Consider the following 23,941-nt stretch of genomic DNA (forward strand, 5'->3'; position numbering starts at 1 on the left):
AAAGCCTTAACCAATAGGTTACCTGGAGACCCATTCTAACAACATGGCGACCGTGACAAAGCAGAATATACCAGAATAGCATCGATTTCAATAAAAAAAAAGTATAACTGTATTGTATTCTATGGCGTGTTAGATTCTAGTCAGCAATTCCTGGTTTGTTCAGTAGGATCGTTTCGTAATGAAAATTTTGAGCTGCTCAAGATGCTCATTCTATCTTACCGCTAAAAAAACAAAAGTAGCTGAACTGTTATTTAACTGTTCTAAGTATAAATAGCAGCCCAAACTTTTTGCCAAGTAATTGGTCACTTTTGCGAACATATGTTTTATGGAATTCCTATCTGACTCTAATCGTGTTATGTACTCTTACATTCATCATGAGTATCAATCGATCAAACAGTTTTGCGCGAAAATTCCCGACGTAATCACAACTAAGTACCGTAACATAACACCAAATCGACGACCATCAGGCGTCAATATCCAGTTAGCAACAAATTAACGCTATATTCGTGGGAAAACCGTAAGCCAACCGGGGACTTACATGAACCTCCTTCGACAGAGAGAAAAAAAAAATCATATCCGTACTAATTCCATCAATTATCCATATAACTTCCAGCGGCAGCTGAAGATCAGCACCGCCTTAACTCGAAAAGGTGTAAATTTGGACGGTGCCTGACGTCAGCATCGACAGCTGCGCTGCTGCTGGTTGTGTGTTGTGTGTGGTCCCCACACACAATCACTTCCTGCTAATTTTTCACCCAATTTGCACTGGAAATCCACTAAAATTACATTATCACTAGGCTTCGATCTTTTGGGCAGCGGCAACGACGGCGGCTGCCCGGCCACATCGGCCGCCCTGACTCAGAAGAGGAGTTCAGCGCACTTGGACCCGACTGGGAAGGTGTAACCAAAAATAAATGTCAAACGAAAAATTATTCCTGATGGCTATATAACAGGATATTCCCATTTAACTATTCAAAAATTTGAATAAAACTTTCTTTTCATGGAAATTTACGTTCACTTTTTTTATTTTAGGTAACTATTTTTATACACAGATAAACTATAATGCGCCATGTAATTATCAATTTAGTCAAGTAAACTTCCACTCGATGCTACAAATGTAAATTTACATGATAAATCATGTGTTATTCAAATGTAACATTTTGAAGGCCAATTAGTCTTGTAGAGGTTTTGAGGGCCGTTATAAAAACTAATATCTTTTATTTTGGTTTTATGATGGTTCTAAGATACGCGTCTAGTAAATTTGACTTAATCATGTTACTTGGGATGACACGCCACGTAAATTTGTGTTACAAGCCACCTAATCCAGCATGAATCAGAGTGATAAATCATGTGAACATGCATAAATAAAGTAAAGTTTACAGCGTAGAATATCATTGAAAGATAGTGAAATTCGTCTAAGTGAAATTAGTTTTACAATCATAGCACAATCATGGGTCACTCACAATTATGGGTAAATTCCATTTGAATTGCATGGTGAACTGACTAATAAATGTGACAGAGTGACTTATAATTGTACAATGATTGCACCCATTTTCCTGAATCCATTTATGACACAGCCCAGAAACATCCCCCAACTCGGGATTCCCTTATCGCACAAATATGATCTCGAGTTATGGCTAATGGTAGCTCCCCGTTTTCGCGGAGGCTGTCTCACTTACCTGTGCACTTCCGCTCAGTTTGGCGGCGTAGCTGAGGAAGCTCTGAAGCGACTTTTGCGTCTTGTGCGCCACCCGTCGGAACCGGTGGCACGTTTCGAGCTGATCGCGGCAGGAACGGCACACCACCGAGGGGAGGCCATCTTTCGGTGTGATCTGGAAAGGAAGAAAGAAAAAAAAAACGAGAGAACGTTATATTAGGGATGTTTTTTTTTCTTTTGGGGAAGCAAAAAGTGTTGATTGATTCTTTGGTAGCTGCGGGATAGCACATGTGTGGATGATTACATATATCGAACACATGGTCGGCGTTGAAACTGAGATATCGAGGAGTTTGATAACTCATAGAAACTGTTCGATCATGATGTGAAATTTTATTCCAAAAGTCAACATCCGGTTCAGGAGTGGTTTTTACAAAAAAAAAGACATATTTTAAAGATTTACTCCATAAATTTTAAGCGGAAAATGTAGGGAAATTCAGATTTCAGTGTTTATTTCAGACACTACAAAAATGTTACAGAGTAATCAGTAAGGTTCACTTAAAACTATTCTGAAAAAAAAACACCAAAACGTTTTAGACACTCTAATGCTCTATTGCTAGTCTAAGTGCTCAACTCTCAATACACTCGATTTTTTTTTTGCACGGGTGGATTTTCCACTAAAACTCGGTCAGTTTCGAACCATTTGATCAATTGGTCAAAATTTTGGTTTTTTGGAACAATGCTTTTTCGATTCCTTTTAGCGCCCAAAACAACTGTGCAAAATTTTAGAGCGATTGGTTGCGTCCCCGTATTCCGCATTGCGATTGAAATTTGTATGGGATTTAGTATGGGAAAAGTTACTTTTTCACATTTTTCTCATAAGTGGCTTGAATTTTTTTTCTAAGTATAGCCTAAGGGTATGCCGAAAAACTTTGTCGGAGACCGCAAAGCGATCTGACCCTTGTAAAAAAAATATAGCGTTCAGACTGTATGATGGTGCTTATCATTTAACATGTAAAGGAATAACAATAACAAAATCTCAATTTTTGGCCTAAGTTACCAAGCAAATAACATTTTTCACAAGCGTCAAATCACGTTGCGGTCTTCGGCAAAGTTTTTCGGGATATCCTAAACTACATTTTAACGCTATTTGTTATATAATTTTAGACAAAAAATTTCAACTTATTAGTATATTGCAAAAAAGTACGTTTTCCCAAACTAAATTCCATACAAAGTTCAATCGCAATGCGGAACACGGGGACGCATCCAATCGCTCCCAAATTTTGCACAGTTGTTTTGGACGCCAATATAGATTGAAAAAGCTTTGTTCCCGGTTGATACGATCAAAATTAAATTTTCCCCATACAACGTTGACCCACTCTAGTGTTGATCGAAAATTGTTCAGATTTTGGGTGAAACATCCTTACCAAGTACATGGGATAGACAAAATGTTCAGGACATACAAAATTCACATTGAAATAAAAACTCAACCAGCTGTAACTTTTCGAAGACTGCATCAAAAATTCTCAAATTTTCACTCAAATTCGGATTATTGATAGACAACTAGGTGATCAACTCAAAATAAAAATTTGAGACAATTTGAAGCACTTTTCGAAAACTTACAGCTACTTGATTATTTTTTGAAAAGTGAAAATTTGAGAGTATAATTTCTAACCACATCCAACCACTTCTTAAACGGAAATCATGGAAAAACTTTTCGGAAAATTTATGAAAAAAAAATCCGAGGTCGTATCTGATATAAGAAAGCGAGTGACAATTTTTGAAAATATAGTACAATCCCCATATCCCTTTCGTGACGAATCAGCACAATTGTGCTGTTGAGCAAGAATAGTTTCGCAGATTTTTTTATCTGTTAAGTCATTGTTTTATGTGATGTAAACTGTTTTAATAACTCAACCATTACTTATACTAGCATGTGTGCAAACAGACTTTTGTTTACGTTGCCTGTAAGATTTTTCACCACTAGTTAACCAAAAAGTGGGCAAAAACCGTAAAACATGAAAAAGTTTCATGTGTCGCATATGTTTTTATTTTCGATTTATCGCGAAATCTCCATACAAATGGCTCAACATTGGCTCTCAAAAAAGCGTTCTTCATTTGGAAGAATTACCCTTAACCTTTCAATTTCTAGTTTTGAATATATACGTTCTAGGCATTTTAAGACAACAAAAATGTCGACAAAAGCATGCTTTAGGATTATAAAGTGGTCAAGCAGGTAAAAAGTTATCGAACGTAAAATTAAAACTTTGAGTAAAAAGAAAAGAATCTAAGAAAAACCTTCAAAAACTTATGTTTAATGTGATTTTGGAGAAAAATAATACTTAATGTTTAATAAAAAAATATTTTAAAGTAGACCATGCTAAGAGATAACCTCAGTATGCACCCTAGTGTGCAGTTCATCCAAAATAATTAGACTCGTGTTTTGAAGATAGACAGTTTTTCAAAATTTTCAAAAAAAAAAATAAAATAAATACAAAGGATAGACAAAATGATCGGGACAGTCAAAAAGTTCGCTTTTCAAAAAATGGTGAAGGTGCTGTAACTTTTTGAAAAGTGCATAAAAAATCTTAAATTTCTACTGGAAGTAGATCAACTAGTTGTGTTTTAATGGTCAAAATTTGGGAAGCATCGGGCTATTCTACATGATGTTAGAACGATTCTAGAAAAAGTCATAACTATCCGATAGCCAACTTTGAATTGTTATATCTCTGGATTCAATGAACCGAATGCAATGAAATTTTGAGCGTGTATGACTCATATAATGAATTTAGAAAAAAAATGACGCAGTTTTCAAAAAGTTATAGCTATTTCACCGTTTTTAGAAAAAAGGAAATTTTGCCTATCCTGATCATTTTGTCTATCCTCTGTATCTTAAAATTGATTATTTATAAAAACTTTTTTGGACAATTTGTCAATTTAAATATATATATATATTTTTATGGCAATCATTATACCAATTGAGTTATACTTTTCTAAAACAAACTAGGGTAGGGTGGCCCACACTTATATAAGAAACAAAAATTTAGAAAAATGCTAAGTCTTACCTCCTGAATAAGTTGTTCTAAGCTACGTTCAAAATTTGAGCAAAATAGGTTAAGCCTAAGGGGACGCTCAAAACGCTTGAAGTTTGTATGGGAAAACTTGGCCAAATGTATGCAGAAATTTAATGTTTTCGAATTTTGCCGCTAGGTGGCGCTGTAAGCGTTCAATAAATAAACCCTTTGGCATTATTGTAGGTGACTATATGCCAAACAACTTTGTCGAAGACCGCGAAGTGATCCGACGGCTGTGAAAAAAGTTAAACCCTAGGCAAAGTGAGGCAAAGTATTGAGATTTTTTATTGATATTATTCCTTTACATCAGTGCTTCCCAAACTGTGCGCCGCGGCGCCCTGGTGCGCCGCGAACCTTTCCCAGGTGCGCCACAGGCTTTTGAGTTGTGACGAAACAAACTGTTTATTTGTATTGCGGAACATCTTTAATTTTGTTTTGTTTAGTAAACCTAGTGTCGCTTCATTTTTTTTTTTAATCTTTCCTTGAGTCTTAATTTGTTCCACAGGATTTCCGGTATCCTTTTTAAACATATCAATTGACACCAAATTTTAAAATTTTTAAATTTTAAGTGATTAACATTGCTTTTGGACCTTATAAGCTTCAGCTTAGTTTTTGATTTAACTATAACTTGTTCATAGTTTTTTATTTCAAGAACCTCATTTGCGTTCTTTTCAACATAATTTCAAGATGTTCGGAACAGCTAGCGGCATGCAGGTTTGTCGTTGTGACATTGTGGAGAGCTAGTTTTAACCTTTTTGAACCGGACTGTTTCATTAGTACTGCGGAAGTACTGCCGCAACCTCACTGAACTTTGAATAAGTTTCCCATGCTCGGTTTCATCACTGGGGTTATATATGGCCACTCCAACCTCAAAGGGTTAAGTCGAAATTTATGAAAATAAAAAGTTCAATCGAAGCCCACCTGACAGGTTATTTACAATCTCTTCATGTGCCTAAATTTTCCAAAATAAATAAAAGTGTTTGAAAGTGTTGCTTTTCAATTTCCGTTAAAAAAAATGATATTTTGGTCAAGTTTTGCAAAGTCATTTTATTTCAATTGGAATTCTTTAAGCGTTTGCAATAACGCTTCAGAATTTTTGGCTGAATTATTAAAAAGCAGCAGATTGTTATACCTGTACATCTGAGTTTTTTGCTCTTTCATAAAGCTTCTATGATGAAACCAACATGATTTTTGAAATTTCACAAACATATTAAAATTATCTTTGAGAAATTTATTAAAAAAAAGTTTTCCAATTTTTCTCTGAATTATAAGAAAACATGATATAAGAAGTGTTTCACGATTTTGCCTTTGACATTTTAAAGTGAAAGCTGTTTATAATTTTAAAAAACCTTTTAAAAATCTTTGGTGCGCCGCGACATTTTTGAAAATTTTAAAGGGCGCCGCGATTGCAAAAAGTTTGGGAACCTCTGCTTTACATGTATTGAAAAAACAACAATAAAGTCTATGCTCACTTTACCTAGGGTATAACTTTTTTCACAGACGTTGGATCACTTTGCGGTCTTCGACAAAGTTGTTTGGCATATAGTCACCTACAATAATACCAAAGGGTTTGATTATTGAACGCTTACAGCGCCACCTAGCGGCAAAATTCGAAAACATTAAATTTCTGCATACATTTGACCGGTTCTATAACATTTACCCGAAAACCATTTACCCGAAAGACATTTACCCGAAAACCATTTACCAGAATGTAACATATACCCGAATGCCAAATACCCGAATGCGACAATTACCCGAATACGACACTTACCCAAATGCGACATTTACCCGAGTAATGTTTTACTTTGCACAAATCATGATTTTGTGAATAAAGTTAATATATTTTGTTCAATGTAAAAATTACATGTACTTTTGTATTGCGGCTCAGACAAGCATTTTGAATGTCAAGTTCCTCAAGAACACATTTTAATAAATTTTCTCCTAAATGATGCGCGAAAGAAATTCACAGGGCAAATACCTGAACAAAACTAATCACTGAAGCTTACTATAGTTTGTGTTAACGCTGTTAGCATTCTCTCTAGAAATTTACCCATCTTTGATTCATAAGCTGTTCTTTCGACAAGCAAAGAACAGTTTATAATTTAAAGAAGGGGAAATCTCTGTAGGTCGAATGATCATTAGACCAAATAGATTAGAGAACAGCCTTAGGAAAACCAACATATCATTAGAAAAAAAATCTGTGATAGAAAAGTTTGATGTTTGTTTACCAAACAGAACATCCTGTTATTAAAAGAAGGAAACAATCTTGGATGTAGATTTGAAATCCATCAGTTAATCCTGTAAGAGTGTAATTTAAAAGAACATCCTATAATCGAAAGTAGGTCAAAACTCATATACAGTATGTAGTTCGAACGCCAATAAAATATGCAGCAGTAAAACTCGAAAGAACAGCCTTTGAAGAGAAGAAGGAAAAAAAATCCGAAGGATTGATAATAGTTTGGCCACCAAACAACTCAGTGAGGGCCACAACCAAGTAATCATATGGCACTTTTATCCGCCTTGCGTACTAATACAGTGGAAGTGTACAACTGACCTGCTGTATATTGGCCGGACAATAGTCCTGTAAGGCTAACAAGGCGAAATATAGTGCTAATAGTTACTTGGGCACTATTTCTGTAAAAGAAACTACCCCTTTTCCCCGATTGCCAAGACCTGAAAGCCAAAACCCCTAGTAGGCCATTATTCCAAGAAGGATAAATCTCCCATGGAATTAGTAGTTTGTACAGTACACGTTTGGACACTGCGAATTCGAAAGAACAGCCTATTTCAAAAAGAAGCTTGGGAAAGCTTGCAGTATGGATGCCAGTTTGTGACTGTGTATATAAGTGTCTATAAGTAGCTCAAAGCAGCCTGTGTTGAGAAAATGTTATAGCTTGGTAATGAAAAAGTCAACATATTCGCTCAATTTATACCCAACTGCTTGGTGACAATTAAGCATTCATCCTCATGACTTTCGGCCTGAATGCTTTGTGGCTGGACGTTTTTTCGGTCATTCTCACTCATCAAAAAGCCATCTAATTGACAAGGTCTGGGGTAAGTATTCGTTAACAAATGAATTATGATGAAAACGAACTTTGTAGGGGTATGGTTATTTGTCTATTTGAAAGAACAGTCTTCATTTGAAGGAAGGGAACGTTTGCATAACCCAGATTGCTTATGGCTTCCATAATAATTTCGAAAGAACAGCCATAGCTTGAAAGAAGGGGAATTCTGTAATAAAAACTTCAAAACCTACATTGCAACAGCGTTTTACTGCTCCAGAGAACAGCCAATAATAAGAAGAAGGGAAAATAATTATTAAAATATGATTTGAGATTCAAGAAACTTTTAAAAGAACACCTGAGTTTCAAAAAAGGCCGATTAGATAAGCATACTCAACTCTCCAGGATCCATATTTGAATAGACACGTACATCGTCTTCAGCCATCCGATATGCACACGGAATATCAGGCAAATTGTTTGAATCTGCAGCTTCTTCTTTCGTCACAGTTTTCTTAAATGCATTGCATTTGCTTCTTACGTTTCTGCAAACCTTTCTTGTTCATAAAACACAACGTTGTTACAGATTAGCCCAAGGATTCCCTTTTCTAACTAATTAATTCCCATCTACTTCTAATAAATTGTCCCCAGTGAACACTTTTTGGGCGATCTCCTGAATGATTCGGGTTAGTGTTTAGGCGAAGCCGTTAAAGAACAGAATATTTAAATAATCCTCTGATTAAAATTGTATTTTGACCATCAGTTAATCCTCCACCAGAGTACTTGATGATCATTCAGCATGACGATTATTAGGTCTAAGGAAAGCCGGCTGAATGACACCGGGCCTTAACATATTTATTACTGACAAGTCATATGGGGATCAAGTCTACCCTTTATTCATTTTTCGGGTAAGTGTCGCATTCGGGTAAATGTCGTATTCGGGTAAATGTTGCATTCGGGTATTTGTTGCATTCGGGTAAATGACGTTCGGGTAAATGTCATTCGGGTAAATGTCTTTCGGGTAAATGGTTTTCGGGTAAATGTTATAGAACCCATTTGACCAAGTTTTCCCATACAAACTTTAAGCGTTTTAAGCGCCACCTTAAGCTTAATTGATTTCGTTCAAATTTTGAACGTAGCTTCTGGGAGATTTAGGAGGTAAGATTTGACATTTTTTGAAATTATTGTTTTTCATATAAGTGTGGGCCACCTTAATGTACAGCCATTTCATGAAAAAAAAAATAGACTCGGAAATAAATGTACTTCAATATTTCTCAAATTCGGTAGGAATGATGTTTTCCAAAAATAATTGGACACGTAATTTTTTGTTACGCCATTTGAGATTTAAAGAATAGGGTGATCCCAAAAAACGACATCTCTCATTTATTAATTTTTGAATCGTCATAACTTTTGAACCAATCAACCAATTTGCAATCTTTTTTTATGAATGAGAAGATTATTAGTTCTAAAAAAAATATAACAAAAAAAACATTAATTTTTAATATGCAAAAATATTCAAAATATCAGTTTTTTATGATTTTCACAATGATGGGCCGAAACGACTACACTTTTTTTATTTTTTAACGAATGCTTACCTTTTTTGTATATCATACTAAAAAATAAGAAATGTTTTTCAAGTCGTTTTCAAGTTATATTTTTTTTTAACTTCAAGTTTTGTGCTCTTCATACTATAGAAATGACCATGCGTCTCCATCATTATAAAATTGCCGTTTTTTATTTTATTTATGTATATACAACAATGTCAGCGGATTCGCCTGCTGCAGAGTCATAATCCTCCATGAATTGTTTCAGGTATTGTTCAGAGTTCCTTCTGAGTTCCTCCATAAATTCCTTCTGATTTTCCTACGGAAGTTTTTTTTTCAGTTACCTCCTAAAAGTCGTTCTAAGACTAGAGCTCCTTCTGGAATTCATCCAGCAGTGCCTTCAGAGATTGATCTTTCTAAAGTTTTTGCAGAGGTTCCATCGAGGGACCGCCTGGAGTTCCTACTAAAATTACTCCAGCAGTTTTCTATTCCTCCAGGAATTTAATCTGGGAGTTAACAAAAAAAATCTTAGGATTTCCTTTTTAGAGAATTCCTCCAGCAATTCCTTCTGAGAATTCTTCAACAGTTTTTTCTGTGATTCCTCAAGGAGTTTCTTAGAGTCTTACTTCTATTCATCCAAGAACTGCTTCGAGGTATCCCTTAGAAGTTCCTTTACGAATACCTAATGAAATTCCATTTGGAATTCCTCCGAAATTTCATTGACCAGAAATTGCTTCTGGGATTTATGCAGGAGTTCCTTCAATGATTCATCCTTCTGGGGATTTCAATCGTGATTTCTTCCCATCTTATTATATATGGAGAACTATTAGACAATTATATTGCCTTTGTTCAGAATAAAAAATCGTAAACCTAAAAATTGGGCATATTTTGTAAACCGGTTTTAATTTTTTAAATTTTTTTCTAGTGTGTTGGAATCTATTTTTCAATTTTGAAATTTTGAAAAAAAATGAATATGCAAATCGCTTTTAAATACACATTTTTCATACTCGCAAAGCTTCATTGGATTTTGAGAGGGTGCTGCCAACCGCTGGATATGTTGGCGTGAAATTCGTCTACGTCTACGTTATGTGGAATGCTTAAAATTTTCTGATAAAAATCCAAAATAAAAAAAACTCCTTTGGTTCAAGACGATTAAAAACGTACAAAAAATTAACATTCACATATAAATTTTACGTGAACATATTTAGGTGTGGAGCGGACCTGGTGTGGTGGTTAGAACACAAGACTATCACGCCGAGGACCTGGAATCGAATCCCACTCCCGACATACTCACAAAATGTGGGTTCTTCCTTCGGAAGGGCCGTCCGGTTAGCGGCGGCAGTCGTCTAGCCGTATCGTAAGCCAGGGAGTGTGGGTTCGATTCCCGCTCCAGTCGGTGGAAACTTTTCGTCAAACGAAAAATTCACCACTGGGCCACTGGGTGTTCTGTGTTGTCCGTTGTCTAGTGTAAGTAATGTGTTCAGTCTGTGCAGCCTCTGGCTGAATTGTCTTTATTTTTATCATAAATGTGTTACTAAATTATGTTATAGACAATTATTTTAATATGCATAATGTAACAAATGCTGTTATATATCTATTTGAATGAATAAAACAAGTTTTGTTTTTAAAATAATAACAAATTTTGTTACAATTATGTTATGATTTAACACCTATAAGAATCTTTACAACATAATTGTATCAAATTATGTTATTTCTAACAACGGTTGTTATAATTTTGTTATTATCTTGTTGGGAGCTTCTGGTCGGGTTGATGAAAACCAATTTTGAAAAAAAAATACTATAAAATATGTTTTATATAAAAAAAAAATATATGGGGTATCGCGCTACTTGGGCGGTGGTTTTCTTCGTCTGTTATTTTCGTCTGTTTTCCACTGTAACTCGGTCAATTTTGAACCGATTGACTTGAAATTTTGTACACGGGTAGATACTATACCTATCTCACCGCATTCCAAGAATTGTGTCAATTGGTTCAAGATTGACTGAGTTATAGTGGAAAACAGACGAATATAGAAGCCACCGCCCAAGTAGCGCGATTCCCTGAGGAAACATATTTAATTTCGCCTTAATATTGCTTCGATTAATAATTATCTTTTGGCTGAATTTTCATTGAAAATCGGATTTGTGCCATTGAAATATTTGAAGTTTGAAAATGGAATTTGATTTTGCACCGATGGTCGGTGAAGAAGTGTGCTTCAGTCGAGCTTCAATATCTACATTCTAAAAACGATTTTCTCACATTTGTTGTTCGTAGGCCGCGAGAGTGCTGGAGATTGACATATTTCATTTTTTCATTTATTTAGTTCACATCAAATTCATGATAATACTGAATCAACAATTTGCCGCCATAATACTCGATTTGCAGCTGCAGCTCTCCATCCTCGGTCACGCCCAACACTCGCCAGATCACGCTCCAGCTGGTCCGCCCATCGTGCTCTCTGCGCTCCACGCCTTCTTGTACCAACCGGATGGTTAGCAAACACCAACTTTGCAGGGTTGTTGTCCGGCATTCTTGCAACATGCCCTGCCCACCGTATCCTTCCAGCTTTGGCCACTTTCTGGATACTGTGTTCGCCGTAAAGTGCAGCGAGCTCGTGGTTCATCCTTCTCCGCCACAGAGATTGACATATCTAAAGCCGAAGGCAGAGATGCAGTTGTGAAACCCGGTTTGGGTGACCTTCGAATCCAGTTTGATTTTCTATTCCACAGAATCGTAACTTGTTCTGTGGCTTAGTTGGTTAAAGCTCCAGACTAGGGATACGGAGTCGTGGGTTTCAATCTAAGTAAAACAAGGGGTATTTTTTCAAATATTTTTCTCTCAAATGGCCTATTCAACGCACCTTTCCTTTAAAAGCTTCAAGCTTTTACTGGTATTCGATGCTCCAATAATTTCTTCCAAGGTCATTAATTTTTCTGTCGTTGACGATAAAGCGCGAGCCGTCCTTGAAATGTGAATGTATGATAAAGATCCAAATTGAATTTGTAAATACGTGTTTTCCGAAACTCATCACGCTTGCTATTGACCGAGTTGTTAATTGAGTATAATTGCTTTCTGTAATTACCGATATGTGGGGCTTTAATTGTTGAGCATCATTGTTGATTACATCTTGCATCTCTGTTTATGAGGACATTTTTAAAATGAAAATAAAATGAATAAGTACAAATTTACGCAACGTACCTCTTTTATCTCTTGCTAGACCTACGCATCAACAATAACTCATCCAATAATGCAAACAGACTCGTAACTTCCTTCGCCGGCCAACGAGTAATACATTTCCTGAAGCCAAGACCAACCAGCCAATCAGCCAACCTAAATCTCGATGCCTTTATCAAAACAAAATCATAATTTCCCGTCTGCTGTTGTAAGCTCTAATATCACTCTCGAACGTCTTGCACTGAGTCGTCGGTCGTGACGTAACTCACCGACCGAACAAAAAAAACTCGGCTCATCATACAATCATCCACGATTAGAGATATTATCAAGCTTATTTGGATTCGCTTGTTTCAATTTCCCTTCCCTGCTCTTCGTCAGCCCCTGAACTGCTTCATCAACGAAAAAAAAAATCATTCGAAATAAACATACAACTCGTGATCCACTGCGGCACTCGAACTCATTTCGAAACAACAAACAATTGAAATATGATTACAAGGAAAAACAAAATCACGACCGGCGAAAACGAAACCCGATGAGGGACGAGCGACGAAAAAATGATGACGAATTGGCTTCGGGGTTTTTCTCCCATCTTCAATTGAACTTCACTTGACGGCTCATAGCAATTGGCCTCTTTCGGCACACAAGACAAGAGCGCCGATCGATCGATCGATCGATAGATCGATCGCGATCCGTCGTCGTCGACGGCGTCGGGATTTTCGATTTCGTTTGACCGACTGATATTGAAATCGAACGAACGCTACAGCAGAGCGTGATTATCATCATCACCCAATTCGCTCACGCACCGTCAGAGTGTAGCGCGGGGGGCGGGACGAAATTTGCGCGTGCTATCAATCGCATCCATCGATTGATTGCGTTTTTGGCCTAGACATACTGGCAATCACCGCCACAGCAGCGCTTCACCACAATCGATGATTGCGCACTACCTACTATTCGAGACGACGCGACGAGAGAGGAGTGTTGGATATTGCACGTACCTCTTTTTTTGCGGACACGAAACTGATCATCTCCAATCAAGCGCATCGCGCGTCAAGTCAAGCAGTCAGTCGGTCGATCGGAGGATGGATGACGTGCGCACTGACTGACTGCTATCGTATCGCGACGAATCGTGCATTTGAAGAAACGTCAGAAATACCACACAGTCAGAAATCGATGCGCCACGCCAAGTTAGGCAATTGGGGGTCTCTGATTTCTTGCTGTTGTGGGTTCTTGGAGGCTGCAGGCTGTAGCCCGCGCCCGCGTTGTTGGTTGACGTGCAACGGAGATATTGGGCTAATCGTGATTGGAAACGTGGTGGCACGTGAAGCCGCTTGAAACGAGGTTTGATTGGAGGCTGGCCAGTGGAGGCCGCTTCACTTGATTGAGTTATTATTGATTGGAATTTTGGACAACAAACACTACTGGACAATATCGATTGTCCATGACATCTTTGGTGTCTTGATGGTGTAGCGTTCCGACTGGGCTAGATCCTGCTTCTCATTTGAGTACTTTATGAGCATTTATACAACTTTCTTGATCTTGAACAGCTTTTTGCCTTTCTCGCAGTGTTTGGACGAAAAAGTGATCAGTGAACCACTCGGCAGTTTTTCTTCCCTTCTGTTGGTTCTGTTTCAATTACCAAGCGGTGTATGTTCTCTCGTCGAGTCGCATGGTTCACGAAGGAACACAAAGAGGATACTCCGATATAAACAAGCTGCGGCGATGAGCGGGCATCGCTAAGTGTAACACTTACCGATGATCGCTCATCGTTGGCTTGGGGCAACTGTGAATAATCGTTATTTTCATCAGTATTTAATGCGTTTTCGCTTTAAAAACGTGAAATACTATTTAATTTAACTGTATTCATGACGTTGCAGGTTGTGTAGTCACAATAAAAAAAGAATTATGGCAATAAAATATTCTTACCGAATGCATCGCTTTCATTAGCGTCATCGAGCATCTTCTCTCTTGATTGCGCTCTCGTATCGAACCGGGCAAGAGAATGAACAGCATTTCGGGGAGCGTTCCCGAGCATGTTGGTTCATGAAATGTTACAATCGTGAATGTATCACTTGCTGAGCATGGACCATTCAGTGGTTCGCGATAAAAATCCACACACTGCTTTCTCGTGTAATGGAAAGGCTATATGTTCACTCCAAAAATGACTTTCTTGATAGAAGGCCCGGAGGGTCGAGTCACATATACCAATCAACTCAGCTCGACGAATTGAAGTGATGTCTGTGTGTGTATGTATGTGTATGTGTGTGTACAAACAAACTCACATCACTTTTTGACAGTAAACCTCAACTGATTTTAATGACCGACGACGCGGAATCTGGTCCCATTGTTTCCTATTGAAAATGGATTGAATCGGTTCAGCCGTTCCGGAGTTATGGCCATTTAGGTGTTCCGGCCGGTACCCCAGGAAGGGGCCAGATATGAAAATGTTACAAAACCATGCATGCAACACATTAGACCGCGGCTTTTTGATAACCTGACAAACGGTAAGCAGTCCATATCTGAACAGGTAGTATTCCGGAATCGGTTCCGGATGTCCCGCCGGAAGTGGCAAAATATAAAAGTGAGCCAAATCCATGCATGCGACACATCAAATCGCGGCTTTTTAGATAACCTGATGAACGGTTAGCAATAAAATGGTTTCAGACTATATTTAGGAAAACCAGTAGTATTCCGGAACCGGTTCCGTGTGTCCAGCCATAAGAGGTTAAATCAGTAAAAAAATTTGAAAATGACGTATAATCAATGCTACACCATTGATTATACGTCGTTTTCAAAATTTGTCACTAAAATGTAGATGGGAACCAAACCTATGCATGCGACACATTAAATAGCAGCTTTTTCGATAACCTGAAGAACGGTAAGCAGGAAAATAGCCTTAGATCACAGCAGAGACTACCGGTAGTGTTCCGGAACCAGTTCCGAGTGCCTCGCCGGAAATGGCCAAATATAAAAGTGAACTATACCCTAGTCCAAACCCATGCATGCGACACATCAAAAAGCAGCTTTTTCGATAACCTGAAGAACGGTTATCAAAAAAATTGTTTCAGACCATATTTGGTACAACCAGCAGCATTACGGAACCGGCTCCGGGTGTCCCGCTGGAAGTGGTCAAATGCATATGGGAGTCAAACCCATGCATGCGACACATTAAATTGCGGCTTTTTTGATCATCTGATGAACGGTTTGCAAAAACACAGCTTTTGTTCACATCAGAGATTACCGGTAGTGTTCCAGAACCCGTTTTGTATGTCCCGCCAGAATGACCAAAATGTAAAATGAATCAAATCCATGCATGCACATAAATTTTCGGCTTTTTAGAAAACCTGTTTAACTGTTCAACTAGTCTCAGACCATATTTGAGACAATAGGTACAGTCTTGGAACCGGTTTCGGGTATCTCATAGGAAGTGGTAAAAACAGTGAAAATAATCAATACAAGCGATAAATATGTGTAAGAGAACAAAATCTTAACAAAACTGAAGCAGGCTCATCAGATCACACCTTTTCAAATTCCTGAGGTGTAAATATACAGTAGAATGGGGGTTGCATGGGAAAATTGAAATTTAATCGCATCAACATCGAACAAATTTTTCAATCCCATGGGGAGCGGACCTGTTGTGATGGTTAGAACACTTTACTATCACGCCGAGGACCTGGGATCGAATCCCACTCCCGACAAACTCACAAAATGTGAGTTCTTCCTTCGGAAGGGAAGTAAAGCGTGGGTCCCGAGATGAACTAGCCTAAGGCTAAAAATCTCGTTAATACAGATAAACAACAACATTTTTCAATCCCCTTTTGCGCCTACAATTACTGCGCAAAATTTTCATCCGACTGGTTGCTCCTCGCGCTCTGTGATGGTTCAAATTTGATTTGGATTCAGTCTGAAAAATTTCACTTGCTTCCATTTTTTGGTCAAATTTTATGAATCTAGTAACCAGTAAAGTGTACAGGAAAATCTTATCGAAGAGGGTGAAGTCATTTTTGGTTGTGAAATAATTATATTTTAGCTCGTTTTTGATCGGCCTCCAGTAATAGTAAAGGTGGTCACGCAGTCAACTAAGAGGTATGATATTTTTCAGCTCTGCCTATACATTGAACATAATGTCGGAAATATGTGCAATCAATTAGTTTCTCAACTCGATGATGGCTTGGATAAAATTCTTGCTTTCATAAATAAAGTATTCTCAGGATACAGGATGCTGTCGTCGACGGAAAGATCATTAGTACATATTCGACGAGAAAGGCACTATCACCACTAGGTGGATTAATCCGGCTTTATATTTAGCAACCCACTAGTACGTTTAAAGGCTATTTGTTCAACAAAATAGCAACAGATGCGATCCGTCGTGTACTGCATAGTCCAAACATAAAAAAATTGGGGATAACAACAAAAAAAATGAAAATAAAATGAAACGAGCTCACCAATATTCACCAAAACTGAAAAAAAAACATTATTTTGAAAAGTAGAAGTACTAGAATCATTTTTAAGATTATAAAGCAAAAATAAACAAAAATCTTCATTTTCTTTATAGAACTTGAAACATTCAAAAAATTGAAGCTTCAAGCCTAAAGTTATGTAGCTAATGATGAAAATTGTACAAAAAATGTGTTTTTTGACAGCTTTTGACAGCCCTTCTGACGTGAATATCTCTAGAATTAGGCAAAATGTTAGAATGCTGTCTTCTGAGAAATTGTTCTTCACATTCATACCTTGTTCATAGTGCACAATATCATTTGTGACTGGGTCACTAGGTGGCGTAAACGAGGCTGCAAAGATTGCATATTGTCGCGATCTATGAGCTTCATTTCCATAATTTACGAATTAAACCTATTTCCCTGAAATCTTGACAATGGTTCATATTTTATTGTTCATGTTTTCAGAGTTGTTCATCTATATAAGTCAATGAATCTATGTTTGTATGTTTGTCCTTTTGTATGTTTAAAGCCTGTATCCGCAATAATCGGGACATAGAAATACAGCTGTAACTCAGCAATAGATACATAAACAATTTCCCAAATTTGGCCTAATAATATCTTAAGATGTGTTATTTTCACCTACAAAATTTCATGTGAATTGGTGCAGTACTCTTTGTCGTAGCAATGAAAGAGCAGAATGAACGCCATTGAATTTTGTACAGCCCCTAGTTTTGCTTGTCAGCGCTGTAAATTTTGAATTTGGCAAAATAAATGGCTGAAATTTTGAACACAAACCTCTCAATCTCATTTGTTGCAAAGGCAAAATTTCAAAAAAAAATAAATCGATGCACTATCAACATTTTTATCGTCGATACATGTATTGGGACTGAACGTGATTTCAGCCCCTCAGAGAGCAATTAGTCAACACCCTTTATTGTTTCGATTGTACTATTGAAAGTACTTTACCAATAATCAACAAATTTTGGAGACATAATATACACATAATCAACTACCTTCTGTGAAAATTTCATTAGAATTGGCAGAGAAATTCAAAAGTTATGAATAGGCAAACATAGCTCATGAAAAACACGAAAAAATTTCACTAACATTCACTCTTATCAACATCAATAGCTTTCAAACCAATTCATCAAAGTTGATGAAATTTTGCAAGAAAGTGTCCCCAATTTCACCGATTCATTACAGAACTACAGCCGTGCTTCTGTGTGCCGATTATTGCGGATACAGGCTTTATATGTTTTTATGTATGTATGTCGCGGCATAACTCTGGAATGCCACAACCAATTTCAACTAAATTTGGCATACACATTCCTTAGGTTGTGGAGAAAGTTGTAGGGGCATTGGAATTCAAGATGGCGGCTTAAGTTCCAAGATGGCAGCCAAAATTTCAGAATGTATGCTATGGAACTACAATGCTGTTTTTAAAACTTTGCGATATGAGTATCTATCGATCGGGCTTGATGAGTAGAAGTCAAAAATCGATATTCGGTACCATTTTGATATCTAAGATGTCGGACCATAATCCAAGATGGCGACGACGGAATGGTAGCTTGAGCTTGAGTATCTATTGATCGAGCTTGATGAGTAAACGGGTAAAGGGTGAGGTACATGTTCAGGATAGATGGTAGCGTAGAGGGTAGGATAAACGGTGGGTAGAAGGTTTTGGTAAGGGTTAGGATATAGAGGTTGGGGTAGAAGGTTAGGGTAGACGAAGTGCGGGCAGCGCAGGTTTTTGGTTGTGCAGGAGCTACATTCATGTAATTTTAACTCAAAGGCAGAATAACTTGAAAATGACTCGTGTCCAACCAGAAACCTGCGCTGTCGACACTTCTTCGTGACATGTGTGCTGCTTGGGGGGTAGGGTGCAAGGTTAGGGTAGAGAGTAGGGTAGATGGGACGTTGAGGCACAGTATAGAGTGTATGGTGAAGGGTTAGAGTAGCAGTAGAGGGTACGGTAGAAGGTAAGTTAGAGGGTAGGGCAAATGGTAAGGTTGAGGATTATTATAGAGCGTAAAATAGAGGGTTGGGATAGAGAGCAGAGAAGGGATTTCTGGCGGGATTGCTTTAGAAAATCCAGAAAGTATTCTTTCAGAAATTCAAACCAGTATCCCTTCATGGATTTCTGCTGGAATTGCATGCTGAATTTCTCATGGATATTTTCTGTGTATTAAAGTTTTTCTTTTTACCAAGGTGGAGCCTGAGCATGTGTCCTAGGTAATGCGCAGCAGTGAGTGTTTCACCGTGAGCCACCAATCAGTTCCGTACCATTATTAGCTCAACCAATCATATCGCCACTCTCCAAGTGCATTTAGGCTTAATCTCAAAGCGCGAGACTAAACTAAGCCAAACGTACCCTCATGTACATGAACAATGTACATGCCATTACAGGCTCCAATTTCACGGTGGGTTATGCAACCGAACTTCAAACACGACAACGGCCCCACGAAAAAAAAAAGTGAAACTGATTTCGGCTCGATAACATTGTTCCTCTGCAATCATCATCGTGTCTGCTGCCTTGCGAATCGTCGTCGCCGTCGTCCAACCGTTTTGCTCTTCTAAGAGGCCCCGTTTAGCTTGGTGTCTAGCTAGTCATGCTATGCTGCTGGCCCACCACCAACTCCATGATTAGACCGCGACGCAAGCCAGCCGGGCGAGTTAATTTCCAGCGCCGAGCTGCGGAACATTATGCGCCCGAGTGAGCATTTTGTGTGTTGCGCCTTTCATGCTCTCGCGCCGACACCCGATGCTGGTGGTGCTCGCATGGATGTGAATCAGCGAGTTTTTCACTGCTTTGGACGAGGCCCCTAGCATGCAGCCTCCCTCGAGACACTTCCCGCCGGGATGACGTAAATGACGATGTGTTTTGGGGGGGGAATGTCATAAGTCACGGCGTTGGTTGTGGCGTACGCCGTCGCGTCGTTCGAGAGATTGACTGCCGCGAGATATCTTCATACGGATCGTGCGGTCCTAAACGACGCTGCAATTTTAGAAATGTTAACGATTTCCTTGGCACGTCAAGGCGGTGGTGAGGACTCCGAATCGAAACTAACAATCGCAAAGCTAATCACTTTCCGGCAGAAGGTATCCTCCTATGACGATGACGTCCCAGAAAATTCCAACCACCCAACCTAAATTCCCACATAGCTGGTGGCATCATTGTTATCAAAAACCTCATTGGGTGATGCCATTTTTCGCTAGCATTATCTTCCCTTCCCTCTATTAGGGTAGATTCCGTCGTCTGACTGTGGAAACAACAGAAGGCAGTGAACTCTTTTTCTCCAATTTCCTGCTTTCAAAAGAAAGAATGCTCTCCTATCGCGAGAGGATCTCCTGGAATGGAACGCTGCTACTGTTACCAGTTGGAGTTTCTTTGTGCCCGGTATCTTTGCGCACATGTGCTGGCGAGGACGTCTTGACTGTAGAAGAGTGGACTAATCCAACTAGTGAAGTTGATGTATTGCTGTGAGAGTACTTTTTAATTCTTTTACTTACTATCTGTTATTCTTATTATATCTTCTAGTCTTCCAGTCTTCTAGTCTTCTAGTCTTCTAGTCTTCTAGTCTTCTAGTCTTCTAGTATTCTAGTCTTCTAGTCTTCTAGTCTTCTAGTCTTCTAGTCTTCTAGTCTTCTAGTCTTCTAGTCTTCTAGTCTTCTAGTCTTCTAGTCTTCTAGTCTTCTAGTCTTCTAGTCTTCTAGTCTTCTAGTCTTCTAGTCTTCTAGTCTTCTAGTCTTCTAGTCTTCTAGTCTTCTAGTCTTCTAGTCTTCTAGTCTTCTAGTCTTCTAGTCTTCTAGTCTTCTAGTCTTCTAGTCTTCTAGTCTTCTAGTCTTCTAGTCTTCTAGTCTTCTAGTCTTCTAGTCTTCTATCTTCTATCTTCTATCTTCTATCTTCTATATTCCATCTTCTATCTTCTACCTTATATATTCTATCTTCTATCTTCTATAGTTTCTATTCCTTCCTCTTATTTCTATCTTCTACGCTTGTTTTCACTACATCATTTATATTTAATTTTTGTTCTTCTGTCATCCCAATTTTCCTTTTTCCTTCTATGTTGCATCGTCTACAAGTTTTCTCTTCATTTTTCTATTTTCTTTTCTTTTCAATTCGATTTTACAGCTATTCAATGCCTATTCCTAAAACGCGAACTGCCATTATCCAGCACCCATGTTCGCATTCAAATGAGGGCACCGCTTTATTTTTATCATTTTTATCGTTAATTGCGAGCGAACAAGCGATCGTCTTCAGTTGAAACACCGGAAAGGATTCGCTTCGTTAGTTGACCACAATGCGGTGGTGGCGACCGACAACGGCAATGCTAGGTGGCTAGATGCTTTGCTTTACTCCGATAAGTCCCGAAATTTACACAGTCATTGTTTCGTGGTGTCGGCCATGCTGTAACTTGGCAAAATTTTCATGCTCGCCTAGTTTAGCAATCTTCGTCTGGATTTTACACATTAGGGACCATACGAGGGAGATTAACGTAGTTATAAATATTCGACTTTTTTGTATATGGAAAGTTTTATTTGCAGAATATTCCGTTGCGTAGTGCCAAAACGCTCATTTTTATAAGTCAAATCCATCATTACGGGCTTAACATTCTATTCTCAAAAAAAAAAACGCTTCTTGGCATCATTGTTTGATATGAACTAGTTGTTTGTGGTTTCATTTGTTTTTTTTTTTTCATTTTTTCTGTGAATTTAGTTGAACATTGGTGAGCTCGTTTTATATTATTTTTGCTTTTAACTTAATTCGTACTTATTTTCTGAATTTTTGCCTACGAATATTGAAATAATTGACGACTGCTTAATCTGCCAAACGTACAGGGAAAACTACGCCATTAGTTTTAAGATCAATACTGCAGTGATTGTATTGCACAATTCGTTCAAAAATTCCGATAAAAGGTCTAATATATTCTCACTGGAATTTCTATGGTATTGATGACTAGTTTATTGAACATATTTGCAGGAATAACTATAAGCTTGCTTCAGCAAAGTTGTAGATCTATTAATTTCAATCAAATTTGCTAAACAACGTTTCAATGTAGCTTTTTTCACCGATTTATAACAATTTTTTTCTGAGTTAGCTTCTGGTGGTTCAAGAAAACTCGGTTTTTTGTCTGTTTTTATATTATTGACTTTTTATTATGGGGAAATTCAGCCCGAGGCTGGTTCATCCTGTCTGTTTTTGATTATAATTTCTCATCACCCGATTGTTTAAATGAAAAAAAAAATGTGGGTGTAAAATTGTATGGTAAACATTATCTGTAAAGAATTTCACTTAAATTAGGAGACTTTGAAAAATATTAGTTTCTGTGAATTGTTTGGTGCTTATTCTACTCAGGACGTTGGCATACTCCTTGGTATTAGGTACACAGCTTTTTTACTTTTGAGTAGCATCACTTGCTCTTTTTACAGCCTCTTCTCTATACATAGGAGAAGCATCCAATCGAAACTGGATTACATTAACCAGCGTTTCTCAAACTATGGGTCGTGGGCAGATTTTTAGTGGGTCACGAAGACTTGGGCTACATCGTAATATATATTACTTAATTTATGTCACAGGTGGAAATTTACAAATTTTCTTTTTGAGTATAGGCGAAGTTACTGAAACTTTGAAGCTTCATTCCAAAATTTAGCAAAAATGACCTAATTTAACAAAAAAAAAAAACACCGAACGTTTGATTTTATCTACCGAATTATTATTTTTTAAAATTCTATCAAGCTTCAGTAAAGCTTAACTTCGGTAGAAATCTATCGAATTTCGGTAATAACTTAACTTTAACAGAATTCAGAACAAATGACTACAATAAAATGGAAGTAAAAAATTCTATAATTCTGAAAATTCTACTTGATTTTACCATACATACAGTAAATATAATTTAAGCATTTCTATTTCAATCTATCTTATATTTCACGCACGAAAAAACATGATACATATGGTCAGGCTGCTTAAATTTGTATTAGAAACTTCACTGAATGGCTTCACTGATGACTTGGCTTCAAAAGATCAGTGGTTCAAAAAAAAAACAACTTTTAAAAAATGTCAGATTAAGTACTGCCGTCCAAATTTTCAAAACTGACTTGCTGATGGGTCGCCGAATTGCAATCAGAAGTGGGTTGCAGGCTGAGAAAGTTTGAGAACCCTTGCATTAACCAGTTTTCGCCATCTGACGACAATTACGATTTGAACATTTTCCCATATAATTTTATGTTTTTTTCTCATACAAACTTCAAGCTCATTGAGCACTCTCGTTTTTCACTGGAATTTCTGGATTATGAAAAGAATGAATTCAGGAGGTGGCTCAGGAGTTTTTTCTTGTTCAAGTCTTTCGGTTTTGATAATGAACAGAAAATTGTAATATTTTAGACGATTCCATTTCAGTTATCTTTTTTATTCATGTAGCCTATCTTTCCACGTCCACACTGATGTTTTGTGGCTTATCAGTCTTGACAAAATTAAAACGCTGTTATTTTATTTTGTCCGACGTTTCGGTCCGTTTGGAACCATCTTCAGGGACTCAATAGTTACAGTGTTCTCGTCCATTGTGGTTCGGCTGAACCTGTAACTGTTGCATGGATCGAGTTTTCTCGCACAATCGCAGCCAAATCGGATGTCCTATCGGAATAAAAACTTGGTCCAAAGCTTGCACTCCAGAATTTAGTGCCTGACTCGAGAACGCTCACCATTGTATTCAGAGGCGTTACGGAGGAGTTTTCGGGTCTTTGGGAGCCTCTCAGGTGGGTTACATCAGGTCCTAGTGGTTTAAGGTGGATTTTGGAGACATTTCAGGGAGTTTCAGAGCATTTTCGGTGCGATTCAGAGGCGTTATGGAAGCGTTACGAAGTAGATTTCAGGAGTTTTGAACCGTCTCAGGTGCGTTACATGGGGTCCGAGAGGGTTTCAGGGGGATTTTGAAGGCATTTCATGAAATATCGAAGGAGAAACCCCATCACAAAATCTTTTGAAACACCCCTGAAATACCTTTTGATTCTTGTTTCGATTTAAGGGTGGTATTGAAACCTCCTGATACGACCCTGACCTAAAAT

General features: G+C 37.9%; 1 protein-coding gene across 2 annotated transcripts in view; it reads right to left on the reverse strand.

The window, feature by feature from the left end:
* The window catches only part of LOC109621731 (ras-interacting protein RIP3), a 1,021,901-nt gene that overhangs the window by 376,921 nt on the left and 621,039 nt on the right, over positions 1 to 23,941 (reverse strand). For both annotated transcript variants that reach the window (XM_062849445.1, XM_062849446.1), the window contains one exon: positions 1,680 to 1,832. In XM_062849445.1, coding sequence (XP_062705429.1) covers positions 1,680 to 1,832 — 153 coding nt within the window. The remainder of the gene's footprint in view (positions 1 to 1,679; positions 1,833 to 23,941) is intronic.

The sequence above is a fragment of the Aedes albopictus genome, chromosome 2, assembly GCF_035046485.1.
Source record: "Aedes albopictus strain Foshan chromosome 2, AalbF5, whole genome shotgun sequence".
In the NCBI taxonomy this organism is placed as follows: Eukaryota; Metazoa; Arthropoda; class Insecta; order Diptera; family Culicidae; genus Aedes; species Aedes albopictus.